This window comes from Leptidea sinapis, chromosome 38 (assembly GCF_905404315.1).
Source record: "Leptidea sinapis chromosome 38, ilLepSina1.1, whole genome shotgun sequence".
NCBI classification, from domain to species: Eukaryota; Metazoa; Arthropoda; class Insecta; order Lepidoptera; family Pieridae; genus Leptidea; species Leptidea sinapis.
In genome coordinates this window covers 590,146-604,517 of record NC_066302.1, presented here as the reverse complement: position 1 = coordinate 604,517, position 14,372 = coordinate 590,146, and the positions used below count along the sequence as shown (strand labels likewise).

The 14,372-nt window shown below is 37.0% G+C and overlaps 1 protein-coding gene across 1 annotated transcript in view; it reads left to right on the top strand.

Annotated features, from left to right (window-relative positions):
• The window catches only part of LOC126975901 (tektin-2), a 33,794-nt gene extending 23,074 nt beyond the window's left edge, over nt 1-10,720 (top strand). The window contains exons 5-7 of the mRNA XM_050824017.1: nt 160-382; nt 1,965-2,188; nt 10,416-10,720. Of these exons, the coding sequence (XP_050679974.1) occupies nt 160-382; nt 1,965-2,188; nt 10,416-10,608 (640 nt within the window). The 3' untranslated portion in view covers nt 10,609-10,720. The remainder of the gene's footprint in view (nt 1-159; nt 383-1,964; nt 2,189-10,415) is intronic.
• The last annotated feature ends 3,652 nt before the right edge of the window (nt 10,721-14,372 follow it).

The following is a 14,372-nucleotide window of genomic DNA, read 5'->3' as shown; positions in this document are numbered from 1 at the left end:
GCCTATATCGTTCATAAATTTTGGTTATTAATTTCATTTGTATACTTAATCCCAGAAGTGAGGAATATCACTTTAACACAAAAAAATTGCTTAAAACTCATCTCTATATTAACTAAGTCTATAATATATTTGTTGTCTAAGTCTATATTTGCCCCTCAGAATGATAACATACGACCAATGGCTTCAAAAATGTGAGGCTACGAGGGATATGGCGATTAAAGAGCTGCAGGATACCCTCCGACTGCGGGAGTTGTTGTTTGTGGCTCGAGGTCGAGCGAGGAACACGTTGCGAGCGCAGACCGATGTCACCAACTATATGCTGCGGAGAAGGATCTACGACACGCAACGGGCGAGGAATGAGTTGCAGTGGCAAAAGATGAAGGTATGACTATGGAACATCAAACATGTGCTCCTTATAATCTCAACTAGAAACATTATTTCGTTCTAGTACAATAAAGTAATGGTTATTCTTCGTTTTTTTAATGATATAATATGTTTGACTAGTAGACATATCCCTATAGGTAGGCCCACACCGGTTTCAAATGATTTGTGCATCAATAAGTTTTTGACTAACAATTTAGAGGTAGGTTTATTAAAAAAATAGATGATTAGTGAACGCCGTCTTAGTTACATCACCTATCAAATGTACCGTGTGCTGACCATATCTGACCATAACATTTTATAGTGTAGGTACTGCTTCACGAACTAGGTCATACAGTACTACGGCTGTCGACAACTGACCTTCAGGTTTATTTGAATGTAGCACCTCCTTCTCTAAAGCATCAATCAGGTTTATTATTACCAGTGGGAGGCTCCTTTGCACAGGATGCCGGCTAGATTATGGGTAATGTGTAAGCATTATTGTGTTTCGGTCTGAAGGGCAGCGTTGCTAGTGAAATTACTGGGCAAATGAGACTTAACACCTTATGTCTCAAGGTGACGAGCGCCGTTGTAGTGCCGTTCAGAATTTTTGGGGTTTTCCAAGAATCCTGAGCGGCACTGCATTGTAATGGGCAGGGCGTATCAATTACCGTCAGCTGAACGTCCTGCTCGTCTTGTCCCTTATTTTCATTTAAAAAAAAGGTTTCCACCATCATCATCATAGGTTCCAAAGTGGTGCTAGTAATTTAACTGACATCAAAGTATTTCTAAAAGAATTAATTTTGAGAAAATAAGTGACTTTTACATGTGTATCGCAGCTGTGGGCGCGTACGAACGCTGCAACCTACCAGTTAGTTTGACTGCTACTCATAATTAATTAATTGTTATCTAAATTAAACCTCAATGATCCGTAAGTACCAACAATCTAGTAAAAACAAATGCCTCCATATTCCACTCATGTTGCACAAACTGTAGATCATATTCCTTTTTACCAGGTACTTCGAACAACTTTAACAAACTAAAATCATCCGAAATCATCGTTTTTGTTCAAGTTTACTTAGTGTTAAGAAACATATTAAACAAGATTATTTGCAGGTCACAGAAAACTAATATAATGACAATATAAGTGTATAAGTACTTTAAGTCAATTTGAATTGCAAAAATGCATAAGATTCCAAGTACATAGTAATGCCTTTAATTAGTTTAAGCTGTAAGAAATTTGTAAAAACGTTAAAAAACTATTTAGCTATTTGTAGGGCTATTAATTGTCCATTATCCATCCATTATTATTATCCATCCTCCCATATGTATACATGTAGATATATGTATTTGTATTGATGGCTGTTGGCCACCCTATGAAAATAAAAATAAAATAAAAGAATTAGTTTTCTGTGGTAACTTTTATCATGAGAAAACTAACAAAGCTAGAATTAATTTTTCTTAAACATTCTGACAGGCATCCACTTTGTTTACAGAGTACATTTATTTATCGTAAAAATTCCCAAGTTCGGCATGTTAAGTATATTAGTTACTAGACTAATAATCAAAGTTATGCAATGCACTAATCGAACATTTTCTGCCAGATGGAAGAAAATATGGATAAACTGGCGCACGAGTTGAAAACTATTGGAGAACAGTTTGCTGACAAAGTGAACGCTCTTAAGGTTGCTGAGACCAGACTTGAAACACGTGGCTACCGACCCGGCATCGAATTGGCATCCGACGAGGCTGACATTGGAATGAAGGAAGAAGTAATGAACCTCAGGGAGACCATACGGCAACTTCAGGAGAAACAGGATTGCGCAAAGTGAGTGTGGACGTTTGATACAAAGGAAGGGGATATTTTTCATCTTGGTTGAGTTTTTTGTAAGGAATAGGAGGACAAACGAGCGTACGGGTCACCTGTTGTTAAGTGATCACCGCCGCCCACAATCTCCTGCAACACCAGAGGATTCACAGGAGCGTTGCCGGCCTTTAAGGAAGGTGTACGCGTTTTTTTGAAGGTACCCATGTCGTATCATCCCGGAAACACCGAACAAGGAAGTTCATTTCACAGCTTTGTAGTACGTGGAAAAAAGCTGCTTGAAAACCGCACTGTGGAGTACCGCCACACATCCAGATGGTGGGGATGATATCCTAACTTGTGGCGTGTCGAGCGAAGGTGAAACTCAGCGGCAGGAATCAGGTTAAACAGCTCTTCGGAACACCCGTGATAAATGCGGTAGAAGACTCACAATGAAGCGTCATCTCTACGCAACGCCAAGTGATCCAGCCGTTCACAGAGCACTGGGTCCCCGACAATTCGAGCTGCTCTACTTTGCACGCGGTCAAATGGATCGAACTGATAATGGGGTGCGCCAGACGAGAGATGACAGCAAAACTCCATGTGTGGCCGGACGCTTTGTAGAACGCTAGAATGTGGGCCGGCTCGAAGTATTACCGTGCTCTATTAATGACGCCCAGTTTCTTCGAAGCCAATTTGGCTTTACCCTCCAGATGGCCACGAAATTGGCAATCGCTCGAGATTTCGAGACCCAGTATTCCGATACTAGGCGAGGCTATGAGGGAAGTGTTGTCGAAGAGCGGTGATACGACAAATGGGGCTTTTTTTTAGTGGTAAACGCGCAAACTTGAGTCTCCTGGGGGTTAAATTGGACAAGGTTCAATTTACCCCATTCCGCGACCTTCTCAAGAGAGAACTCGATAAAAGACACAAGTTTCTCCCGGCACTGGTCGACGATTTCCCGAGAGAGACCTGCATGGCCCGTGTTTACGGCATTACCAGTGCTGGCGTCTGCAATAGCAATGTGTGAATTGGTTTTGGGCAAATTTCTTATGTCTTTTTTGTTATCTAATTTCTGTTAAGTTTCTGGAAACTGTGGTTGATGTTTTTAGTTTGTCGAGCAATATTGATGTCTTGTCTCTTGTCTTATAAGGAATGGCTTGAATAGTATGGTTTCTGTAGGATACATGGTGAAATAATTCTATCATGAACCATTAAAGAATAAAAAGAAATAATTTCTTCAACAACTCAGCAAAGTACAATTTGCCTTTTTAGGGATAGGTATTTAAAGTTCCGCTAGCACATGATATACATAATTATGTTCATGAGTTTTTCCGAGTGTTTATTGCAAATGGACTACTAGCATCCTGCTACAAGTCGTTGTCAACGGATATATATAATCGAACCGTGAGACAGTGAAAGCTGGAGTGCCCAAGGCTGTGTGCTAACAGCTACAGTGTTTCTTCTGCATCAATAATATATTGATTGCCTCCAATATGCATTGCAGATGACTGAACTGATAAGGGTCTCTCTCTCTCCAATAGTCGACCAGTGCGGAATGAAATTTGTATCTTCTATCAAGTTACAAGGTCACGAAATGGAGTTAAATCATCTTTGTTCAATATACCCTCCAGATGGTTAAATTATTCGCGTTCACCACAAAAATACCATTTATTGTATCAACGCTCTTTGGCAATAATTGCTCGTGATTTTGACGCCCAGTTCGGGAATACCAGTTATTAAAATGTTCTTTCTTTCATCACATCCAAAAGAATCCCAGAATTGACCTTTACTATGTTAAGGCAATTATTTCAAAAGCCAAACTTAACGAATGATATAATTGTATGGATTAGGTAAAGTTGGTATAAGTGAAGAAATTGACCTTTCACATTCATGTTACATTCCTCTAACGGAAAAAAATTATTTTGATTAAATTCTACTTATATTGAGATTTTAATGTAATTCTAATTTATCATTCATATATATTTTATGTTTAAGCATGTAAAGAGTAAATTTGTTAGTCAAGCCCTGTGACATTATAATTTCACTAGTGATATTACAATTAAACGGTAGATTATCAATTGACTTAATTTCTAACCAGCGGGCCTACCATGAACTCTTATTACGATTCAACGGAGAACCTAAATTGGACTGCTTTGCTATTTCGTAACACGTCGTCATTAGAGCTATACATTTAAGGTTGACGTCAAATCAAGAAATTATATCGCAAATTGATTTAGTTCGTTCATTCATTCGTACTATAATGGTAATAGTTCTACCTAAACTGGATAGCTTATGTGTTAAAGTGAGTGATTCGAAAAACGTTGCTTCATCCTTAGAGGATTTTATTGATGAAAGATGAGATAAGAATACTTTATTGGACTTTTTTGTAAAACAAAATTCTTACTGAAAATAAATACCGCAAATGAAAATACTAAAGAAAAGGCAATAAGGGCCCGGGCTATAGCCTGTTCGCAAGAACGAATTAAAAAAAATGTACTCTGTGCTCCTGGCAAATCAAACATCAATGGAGGTGCGTTCATAACTCGTAATTTTACGAAAACACCTAAGCAAACATTTAATTTTTAATTCAAAGAACTATATTAAAATTCAAAAAATTATATATTTATATTACCTAGCTGACCCGACAGACGTTGTTCTGTATATAATAAATAAAATAATGTTTTTATATGAATTTGTCAATAATATATTGTAACATCAAAAATTACTTCGTAAAATATGCACCCTGCTGTCGTAATGAAATTGTTTCACAGCAGATCTGTCAAACCGTGCGTCAATAAATTCTCTCATAGAAATTATGTATGAACACATCAAAGGAAAAACAAATTTGTTGTTTTTATTTAATTTAGCAGCATTTTCCTATTTTTCCAAATCGGTCCAGCCGTTCTCGAGTTTTAGCGAGACTAACGATCAGCAATTCATTTTTATATATATAGATTATTTAATAAGTACAAAAAAGGTCTTAATTGTTTATAATTTGACGCTATAAAGCACAGTTTTAAAATGTATTTTTAGTATTTTCTACACAAAAAAACTACTAAAATCATATCATTTTAGGTTTCGAAACGTAACGCATATGGTTCGAGTAAGAGAGACAAACTTATGCAACGTTCTCTTTCTCACACCGCGGACCACAGACAAATTTATTTCATTCATTCTTCATAAGTGATCCAAACGCCATTCAGTAAAACGCACTTTATGGTACGAATTTAAGCGGTTCCGTTTAGATTACCTTAACTGAACTGCATCGGAATTGCATCGCTAATTAAAAGTTGATGGTAGGCCTTCTGGTTTTAGTGAGATTGTAATGTTTTAACCAGTGAAAACGTATACGTTTTGTTATGTCACTAAAACCAGAAGACCTATCAACTTTTAATTAGTGATATTTTAGACAAAAGAAAAAATAGGTCAAAAATGCCAAAACTTTACTAAACTATAAATGCCACTGCATTACTATTTTTCTATATTGTAACAGGTTTGTTCTTTGTGTAACAGGTATAATAACGTAGCATTTCTGAAAATCTTCGAAATAAATTTAACCGTTAATTAAAGTTAAAAATATTTTAAATGTTAGCAGAGTACAAAGATAACTTAAAAATCCGCTTCTGATTGGAATGCAGGGAGGCACGTGAAAATGAAAAAAGATCTTTGATGAAAAGTAAATAACAAATCAGTCGGTCGATAACTGTTGATAACCTTTCTCTTGCGGTTAATGACTATTAGAGAGCTTTTACCATTTATTTGTTCTGACCAAATTTCATTGTGTATTAATATTGTTAATTTAAAATAAATTGCTTAATAGTCTAAAACTTTTGTCATATCATAGAATGTGGTTTTGGTTTCCTGAAAGCGTTGAAGTTTGATTACTTTCACATTGTTTCCAAATAGGTTGGTCTGCAACTGATTGTTACTAAATTTTCTAATGTCTCCGATAATGTAAAAGCTTCCGTTTTAGTCTAAAAGCAATCCTATTATTGTTGTTTTTATTACTGAGTTAATTATACACTACTATTAAAAGTTTAGATTGTTTTAGATGGATAGACTTTTGTCAGTTCGCCGCGCTTCGTTAATATCTCATGTTTGCTCACGTTGCCATATGGCAACTTATGAAATTAGCGCACCAAACTTTAATCTAGTATTAGAATACTGAGTCTTGAAATCTCGAGTGATTGCTAACTCTGCAGTCCTCTGGAAGGCAAAGATTTTACTTTGCCTCGAATAAACTTTGGGGGTCAAAATAGAACTCAGTAGCATTTCAAACCAGGACATATTCTAGCGTAATTCAAAGTATATTGTGTAGTGTTTTCACAAATGGAGTATTGCTCTTATAACTGGTCTTTCGCACCCCCCAGTATCAGCTTGAACCATTTGACTGTATTCATTTGACAGTTATTCGAATTCTCGGAGATCCATTGCTCTGTTATCAGCTCAATCGTGCGTTGCGTATAGACGTCGCTTCACTGTGTGTGTCTTCTACCGCATTTTTACGGGGAGAGGAGTGTTCCGAAGAGGTGTTTGATTTGATCCCTGCCGCTGAATTTCACCTTCGTATGACAAGCCTGAAACTTTGATATTATTCTCACGTTGTGCTCCACTACAATGCTGTTATCAAGGAACTTTCGGCCACGTGGTTGGACCACACCTTGCTACCTTCAATCTTTCTTAATTTGTTGAAAGGTAGGAATAGAAAACAATAACCCAACAAACAAACCTATTATATTCAAAATCAGAAACGTTAATGTCCCATGAAAATTCAATAATACACCTACATCATTCTTATTTATTGCCAAATCTGTATTTTTCAATTGAATAATGGGAAGGTTAATTATAAGATTATATTCATTAAATGAACCATCATACTAATTCACTAAAACTAGGCTAAATTTGTTTTTATTAAGAATTATACTTTTTTATAAACGCTATACAAATAAAATAAAAGAAGGAAAATAAAAATCCCGAGGCGTTAATTTAAAGCTAATCTGAGAGCTATAGCTATTGCTATAAGATTCTTTGTACACATTTAGTATTGCTTCAAAGAAGTGTAAAACATTTAGCTTCGTTAACGCGGTTCCGCCCGAGTACGATAGTTCTTTTAATTTAACAAAGCTCTCGTGGATTTTCTTAATGTTAGTGTTGGAAGTGAGTAGTCGTTTTTGGATGTGATCCAGAGATTGTAGCCAAGTTACCCGCTCGGCCGTCACTATGGTTACTGATTTCCTGACCCTAAATCGAGATTCTTGCCACGCTGTGATGTCATCGTAACTCATTGCAGACAATGGATTGTACTTGCAATTTAAATGGGGTCTATAGTATAATAGGTTTTTATATTATTTATATATCGAGATATATACTCGTACTCGTTCAGTATATAAAGAAATAATATACGACTCTCGGTAGAGTGATATATGAATTGAAATGAATGAAATGAATTTAATTCGCTTGATACCACAAGCGAATTAAATCATATCGCACCTGCTTGGTAACTATCCAAAGATAAACCATATAGAATTCAAATTTTTCAAATTCAAATATTTTTATTCAAAACAGGATGTGACATCACTTATTGAAAGTCAAATATTACCACTCATTCCAAAAAGAATGCCTCAGACCTGAGAAGAATGGGCGCAACAAACTCAGCGGGCTTTTTTTCATCAAAAATTATGTTATGTAGGAGGTTCTCAATTCGTCGGTATGTTTTTTGTTTGTTACCTCTAAACTTTGCACTGGGTGAACCGATTTTGATAATTCTTTTTTTATTTGAAAGCTGGTGCTTCCCGTGTGAATTGCAATTTGGTCCAGATCTGACAATGGCAATCATGATTAAACCATAAGTCTTTAATTTGCTATATGTGCACGACAGTTTGGTGAGAGTTTGGTTAGGTTTCTAGGATCCATGACAAAGTAACGGCACTCTTCAATTCTTAGGCGCAAATTAGCAATACTAGGCCAAATCTTTTTTATGATTGTTACCGATTTTGATTGACAAGTCGTAAACAGTCACTCGTTTGACATTCAGTCCAAAGTATTTTGAATATTGAATAACTAGGCTAACGCACACAGCCATGTAAGGCGTTACCAATCTTGAATTGTAATTGTGTGCGTTGGCTAGTGGCTGGCCACATTGCATGCTACACAGACAGAAGGTGGTCAATAGAGACCACCAAACGGAGAGGACCACCACTTGAAAGAAGGACTAGTAGACCAAACCAGCGATGGGCAGATGACATCATGCAGGCGGTGGGGAGAAACTGGATTGATCAGGGCAAGGATAGGGAAAAATGAAAAAAGTTGGGGGAGGCCTATACCCAAAATGGGGTCCACAACCGAAATTATATAAGAATAAATAATTAAATTGGTCACTTTAAATAAAGCTAACACTAGATTTTAACAACTTTAAATTACTAATATTTGATTGAAAAAGAAGGGTTATGGAATAAATGGCTTATTATTATTATTATTAAGGAGCTTAATGTCAAATTTGGCTGACTTTTTTCGGCTTGTCAACCAAAAACAGTAACAATAGAGTCGCTTGCCTTTTCTATCTTGCCTTATCGCCGTTTAATATGATCACTATTGCACGCTTTGATCCTATATACGCTATAGTATAATGAAAGACTATAGGATATACTAAATAAGACACATAATTTTTGTGTCCAATGGCTCTTATTGCAATCTAATTAAGGATACGACACATAAGGTCTTTTGGTTTTGATACAAGCAGATAGTAAGGGACACTTTAATGGATCCTTCTTTTTGCAGAAAAATCACAAACGACTTCAAAAACACTATTTCAAAACAATAGATACAATATGCACTAAAAAGTATTAGAATAATTGCGTATTTTTATACAATGTAATTAATTAATCAAATTATAGTAACGTATATTGTGATTTTCGGAATAATGAATCATGTCATAATAACTTGATCATAACGACGTTACGGTAGGTGACCAAAATATCCGGATGGCATAAAAAAGAATTGGCCCAGTATTGTTAATTTCCGTTTAAGAATTGAAGAGTGCCGTTACGTTGTCATGGATCCCAGAAACCTAACCAAACTCTCACCAAACTGTCGTGCACATATAGCAAATTAAAGACTTATGATTTTCTCATGATTGCCCACTGTCAGATCTGGACCAAATTTCAAAGGACTACACGGGAAACACCAGCTTTCAAATAAAAAAAGAATTATCAAAATAGGTTCACCCAGTCCAAAGTTTAGAGGTAACAAACATAAAAAGAAACATACCGACGAATTGAGAACCTCCTCCTTTTTTGAAATCGGTTAAAAAAGAGTACTTTATAAAATTAACTGAAAGCGGAAGGTTAAAATAAACCGTAAGTTATAACGTTTGAGCTATTGAAAGTTTCTCATGATTTTCTCCGGTATTTGCTACCTTTATAGTTTTCAAATGTTTGCTTACAAAGAAGCTTTAGACAAAGATTTAGGATTATAGCTAATTTTTCAAGAATACTGAGCAGATCAATGAAATATAGAGGGCCTGACGATAAGGGCTACATTTCACTGGGACACCATAGTGGTGCAGTCGCCGCTACCAACAAAATATATACAGCTAGAGAGTTACTCACCTGGTGTCCGGACGCGTGTTGACTCTGGTGTCCGCATGGTTTCTAGTTGGTAACTTATAAACACCGTGGTGTCCCGGTGAAATATATCCCTTATAGTTCATCCAATGTTAAGTAATCTTTTACTAATATCGTCTCTAATACATTTTTTGTGGTCGTAAAAATTTATGAATATAAGGGACGAGACGAGCACGAGCGACGTTCAGCTGATGGTCATAACAATACAGTGCCGCTCAGGATTCTTGAAAACCCCAACAATTCTGAGCGGTATTGCGATACACAAGTAATGTTTACACATTACTGCTTCACGGCAGAAATGGCGCCGTTGTTGCCCTGTGTGTACCCTTAATCTAGCCGGCTTCCTGTGCAGAGGAGCTTTCCACTGGAGTTTTCCAATGTTTTAAATTAAACTAAAATAATAACAATAATAAAATGCATTAAGTATTTGATTATTTGAGCTTCTGCAAACGTTTTTATGAAGAAAAAGAAAAAAAATCCTTTTTTTAACATTGTGTTGATTTAACACAATGTTTTTTGGCTGGCAAAACTAGAGAAATATTGTTTTCAAACCTGACTTTCCGTCTTCTATTTTTCCCTTAATCAACAAAAACAGCACGTCTAACGACAAAATTATATCTTTACAGGGCAACGTACAACGCCCTCGAATCTGCATCGATTAAGATCTCCATAGATCTTAATGACAAGGAACAATCTCTGGAGACGGACACGAGAGCCCTTGAAATGAGAGCGGCCCTCGAACCAAAGCGACCTCAAGGTACCGATAAGAACTTGATACTGGCGAGTATGAAGGATGAAGTTCCGGTTGTTGAAAATTGAATGTGGTGCTGATTTTTAGCTAACCATTTTGTTTTTGATTGTTGTTCAAATTGATTGTGTTTTGAATGTGTTCATATAGCGACTATGATCGAATAAAAACTGTTGAGTAGAAGGTATTTTAATTTAGTACAAATAGCTTGTGTGTATTGGTACGATGGTCTTATGACAAAAGCTTTGATACTATATATCTTGAAAAGTATCAGACTGAATTTGATAACATTGGAATAAAAAATGAAAACGTAAGGACTTTTTTTCTACTGACGGAATAATTTTTAAAATCGGCAAATTAGATTTTTTTTGTGTATTCCTTAAACACTAAAACACTAAAATACTAATCTATATATTACTAGTGGACCCGACAGACGTTGTCCTGTACACATGTCTTAAATTTGAAAAATCGGTCCAGCCGTTTAGGAGGAGTTCAGTTACAACAGACGCACAAAAGAAATATATATATATTAAGATATGGACGGAATTGAGAATCTAAGCCAATCTCAAATTCACTGGAACATACAAAAAAACATCAAAATCCAGCCGTTTAGGAGGGTAGTTCAATTGTGGATCTAAACCATTCTCGAATCCGCCTGAAGACACGCAGAAAGTTTCATTAAAATCTGTCCAGCCGTTTAGGAGAAGTTCAGTTACAACAGACGCACAAAAGAAATATATATATTAAGATAACTACATTTCCAGAAATTCGGTCTAAGAGTAGAACGAGGCAAATGGCTATGTAAGTCCAATGAACTGGTCGTATAATGACTTACTTGAGGCATGTCCGAAAATCTGAATTAAATAAATTACTTAAACTTAATATTTTGTTGTCTTCCGATATCATACGAGATAAATTTGTAAGAAGAAAGTATAATATAAGAAACCTTAAATAATATTTTGCAATAATTGGATATTGATTAAACGGAACAAACTTTATATATTATATAATATATGCTTGGAAACCTCGTAAATTGCTGAGTATCTCGATGCAAACATTTCATATCATAAGTTCTGTATTCCGCAATAAACACATGAGAAGTTTGACCAAACTAAATACGGGCGTTGCCATGGAAACACAATTATATTTAAGAAGTTTTTGATGAGTATATTTCTAAAAATACACTGTATTTGACTTACAACTTAAGTATGGTTAGACCTACGGCATACTTAGTGAAAATTGACAAGAAAGTTTACTTTAATTAATAAAAATCTTTAAAATATATACGGAGCGGTAAGAATATATCTTAATTTAAATATTTTTTTACATAACAGGAGGCGAATCGTATGGGGAGTTGTGAGGCAACCGCCCATGGACATCCGCAATAACAGGTGTGTCAAGGGATGCGTTGTCGGCCTTTACTGCTATTTTCTTGGAGGTCCCTAAGTCGTATCGGTTCGGGAAACAGCAGTCGGTAATTTATTCCACAAAGTGGCTGTGCGAGGCAAGAAATTTCTTGCAAAACGCGCGGTTGTGGAATACCAGACGTCAACGTGATGCGGGTAGTATTTTGCATTTTGACGTAAAGTCCGGTGGTGGAATTAGGCCGCTGGAATGCGGTAGAAGATGCAGAGAGAACCCACTTCTCTACGCAACGCCAAAGAGTCAAGCCGATCGGGGATGACTTGAGTGTTGATAATTCGAGCCGTTCTTGGTTGTATGCGGTCAAATGGAAAAAACTGGTTCTGGGGAGCGCCCGCCTAGAGGTGCGAACAGTACTCCATGTGAGGCCAAATTTTCGCCTTATATAGTTGCAAGCGGTGGCTTATAGTGAAGTACTGTCTCGCCTTACTGAGTACACCAAGCATTTTAGAGGCAAGTTTCCCTTCCCTTCTAAGTGACCACGGAATTGAGTACCAAGTGTGAGATTTTTTACCTATTCGATCGCTTAAAAGTAAACTACGATTTGTATAGCGTCGTAAGAGCGCCATCTAGTGACAGTAGAGGAAAACATGCGTAAGAGCCGGAAAAGACGCGTAAGGACCGGCGCCAATGCGTCTTTCGTCAATTGCGGAGCGTATGTCCACAGCACAATCGGGTGAATGCCATCGGGCCCGCTAGATTTATGAATGTCCAAGATGAAAAGCGCCTTAAGCACGGCACTTTTTTTTTAGAGGAGGAAATACTGTTACGTATTTTCGCCCCGGAACAGGGCGTAATATGTCGGACTCGAGTGTCCGCGTAAGAGGACGCCCCATACCGACTAAAACCTCCTCTATGCTGTTAGCCCTGGCTTTCACAGCGAAGTAGGACGTGGGCCGTGGAGGCCGCAAAGAATCACGCACGGCGCCATGTCAGAATTTCACCTCCGGCAATATAATTAGTTGATAACATACCTGCTATGAAATGATTGCTCTAATTAAAATATCGATCATAGTCAATAATTAAAATATCAAACTAAATCTGCACAGATTGTGATTTTTCTATTTATGTGCAGTATAAGCTTTCATCATCATCATCATCAGCCGGAAGACGTCCACTTCTGGACAAAGGCCTCCCCCAAAGTTTTCCACGACGATCGGTCCTGCGCTGCCCTCATCCAATGTATTACGGCCATCCAATGTATTAATGTATCTTGGCCAGATCGTCGGTCCATCTTGTGGGGGTCTACCAACACTGCGTCTTCCGGTACGTGGTCACCATTCGAGGACTTTACTGCCCCAACGGCCATCTGTCCATCGAACTATGTGCCCTGCCCACTGCCACTTCAGTGTCGCAATCAGTTGGACTATGTCGGTAACTTTGGTTCTCCTACGGTTGTCCTCATTTCTGATTCGATCTCGCAGGGAAACTCCGAGCATAGCCCTCTCCATTGCCCTCTGAGCGACCATGAGCTTTCTCATAAGGCCCATAGTTAGCGACCACGTCTGCGTACCGTAAGTCATCACTGGCATAAGCTTTATCTATCCCAAAACTCCAACGTGCGTAAATTAATTCATAAATGTAATTACTTGATTACATACCTGCTATGCTGCATTACATATATGCTCGTACTGAGACAGCACAAGCTAATGATTATTAATTTCTGTAAAACATGAACTACAAAATTCAATATCTACTAAATTTATGACAATGAATCCTTTCTCAAAGTAACGGACTATAACGATTTAAATCATTGAGTAAATAAATGCTATCGTAAGCGTCACACACCCTATTCCCAACTCTATTCTATTGTTTGTAACTACTCTTTGTAGACCTCAAGGCTGTTGATTTGAGGAAATACCAACACTGATTGTTATAATTGTTAATAAATGCGGAAGTTCAAAGTTAACTAACAAATAGGTTGTCAAGAAATTTAACATAATTTTAATCATACCTTAAGCCAATCTCAATAAAATTTAAGTGGCTGTACCTTTAAATAATCGTGAACGTGTATTTTGGTGGACATGATTTCATATACGGAAATGTACGAATCGATTTTTCGATCATAGAGCACTCGTTCCGGCAGGCTTACGATCATATGTTAGGAAGTCTTTGTAGCTAAGATTTAAGAGGATTGATAAAGCACGCTTCCTAAATAGTATGTTGATAATATTTCGTGTCACGTTTTGTTTAGTGACCATTACGTCTTCAAACCCGTTCTCCGAAGTACTGTATAATTTAAAACCAGCTATATGATAGATCAATGCAATGGAATCATGCAGACTGTCACGTGGTCGGATGCGATATTAACAGGTTATTTACATTTGACTTTTTGTTCAATTGCGGAAGTAAATATTGTTTTGTCCAAACTTGTGGCTGTCTACAAATTTAATCGGGCGTTAAGCTTAAGTGA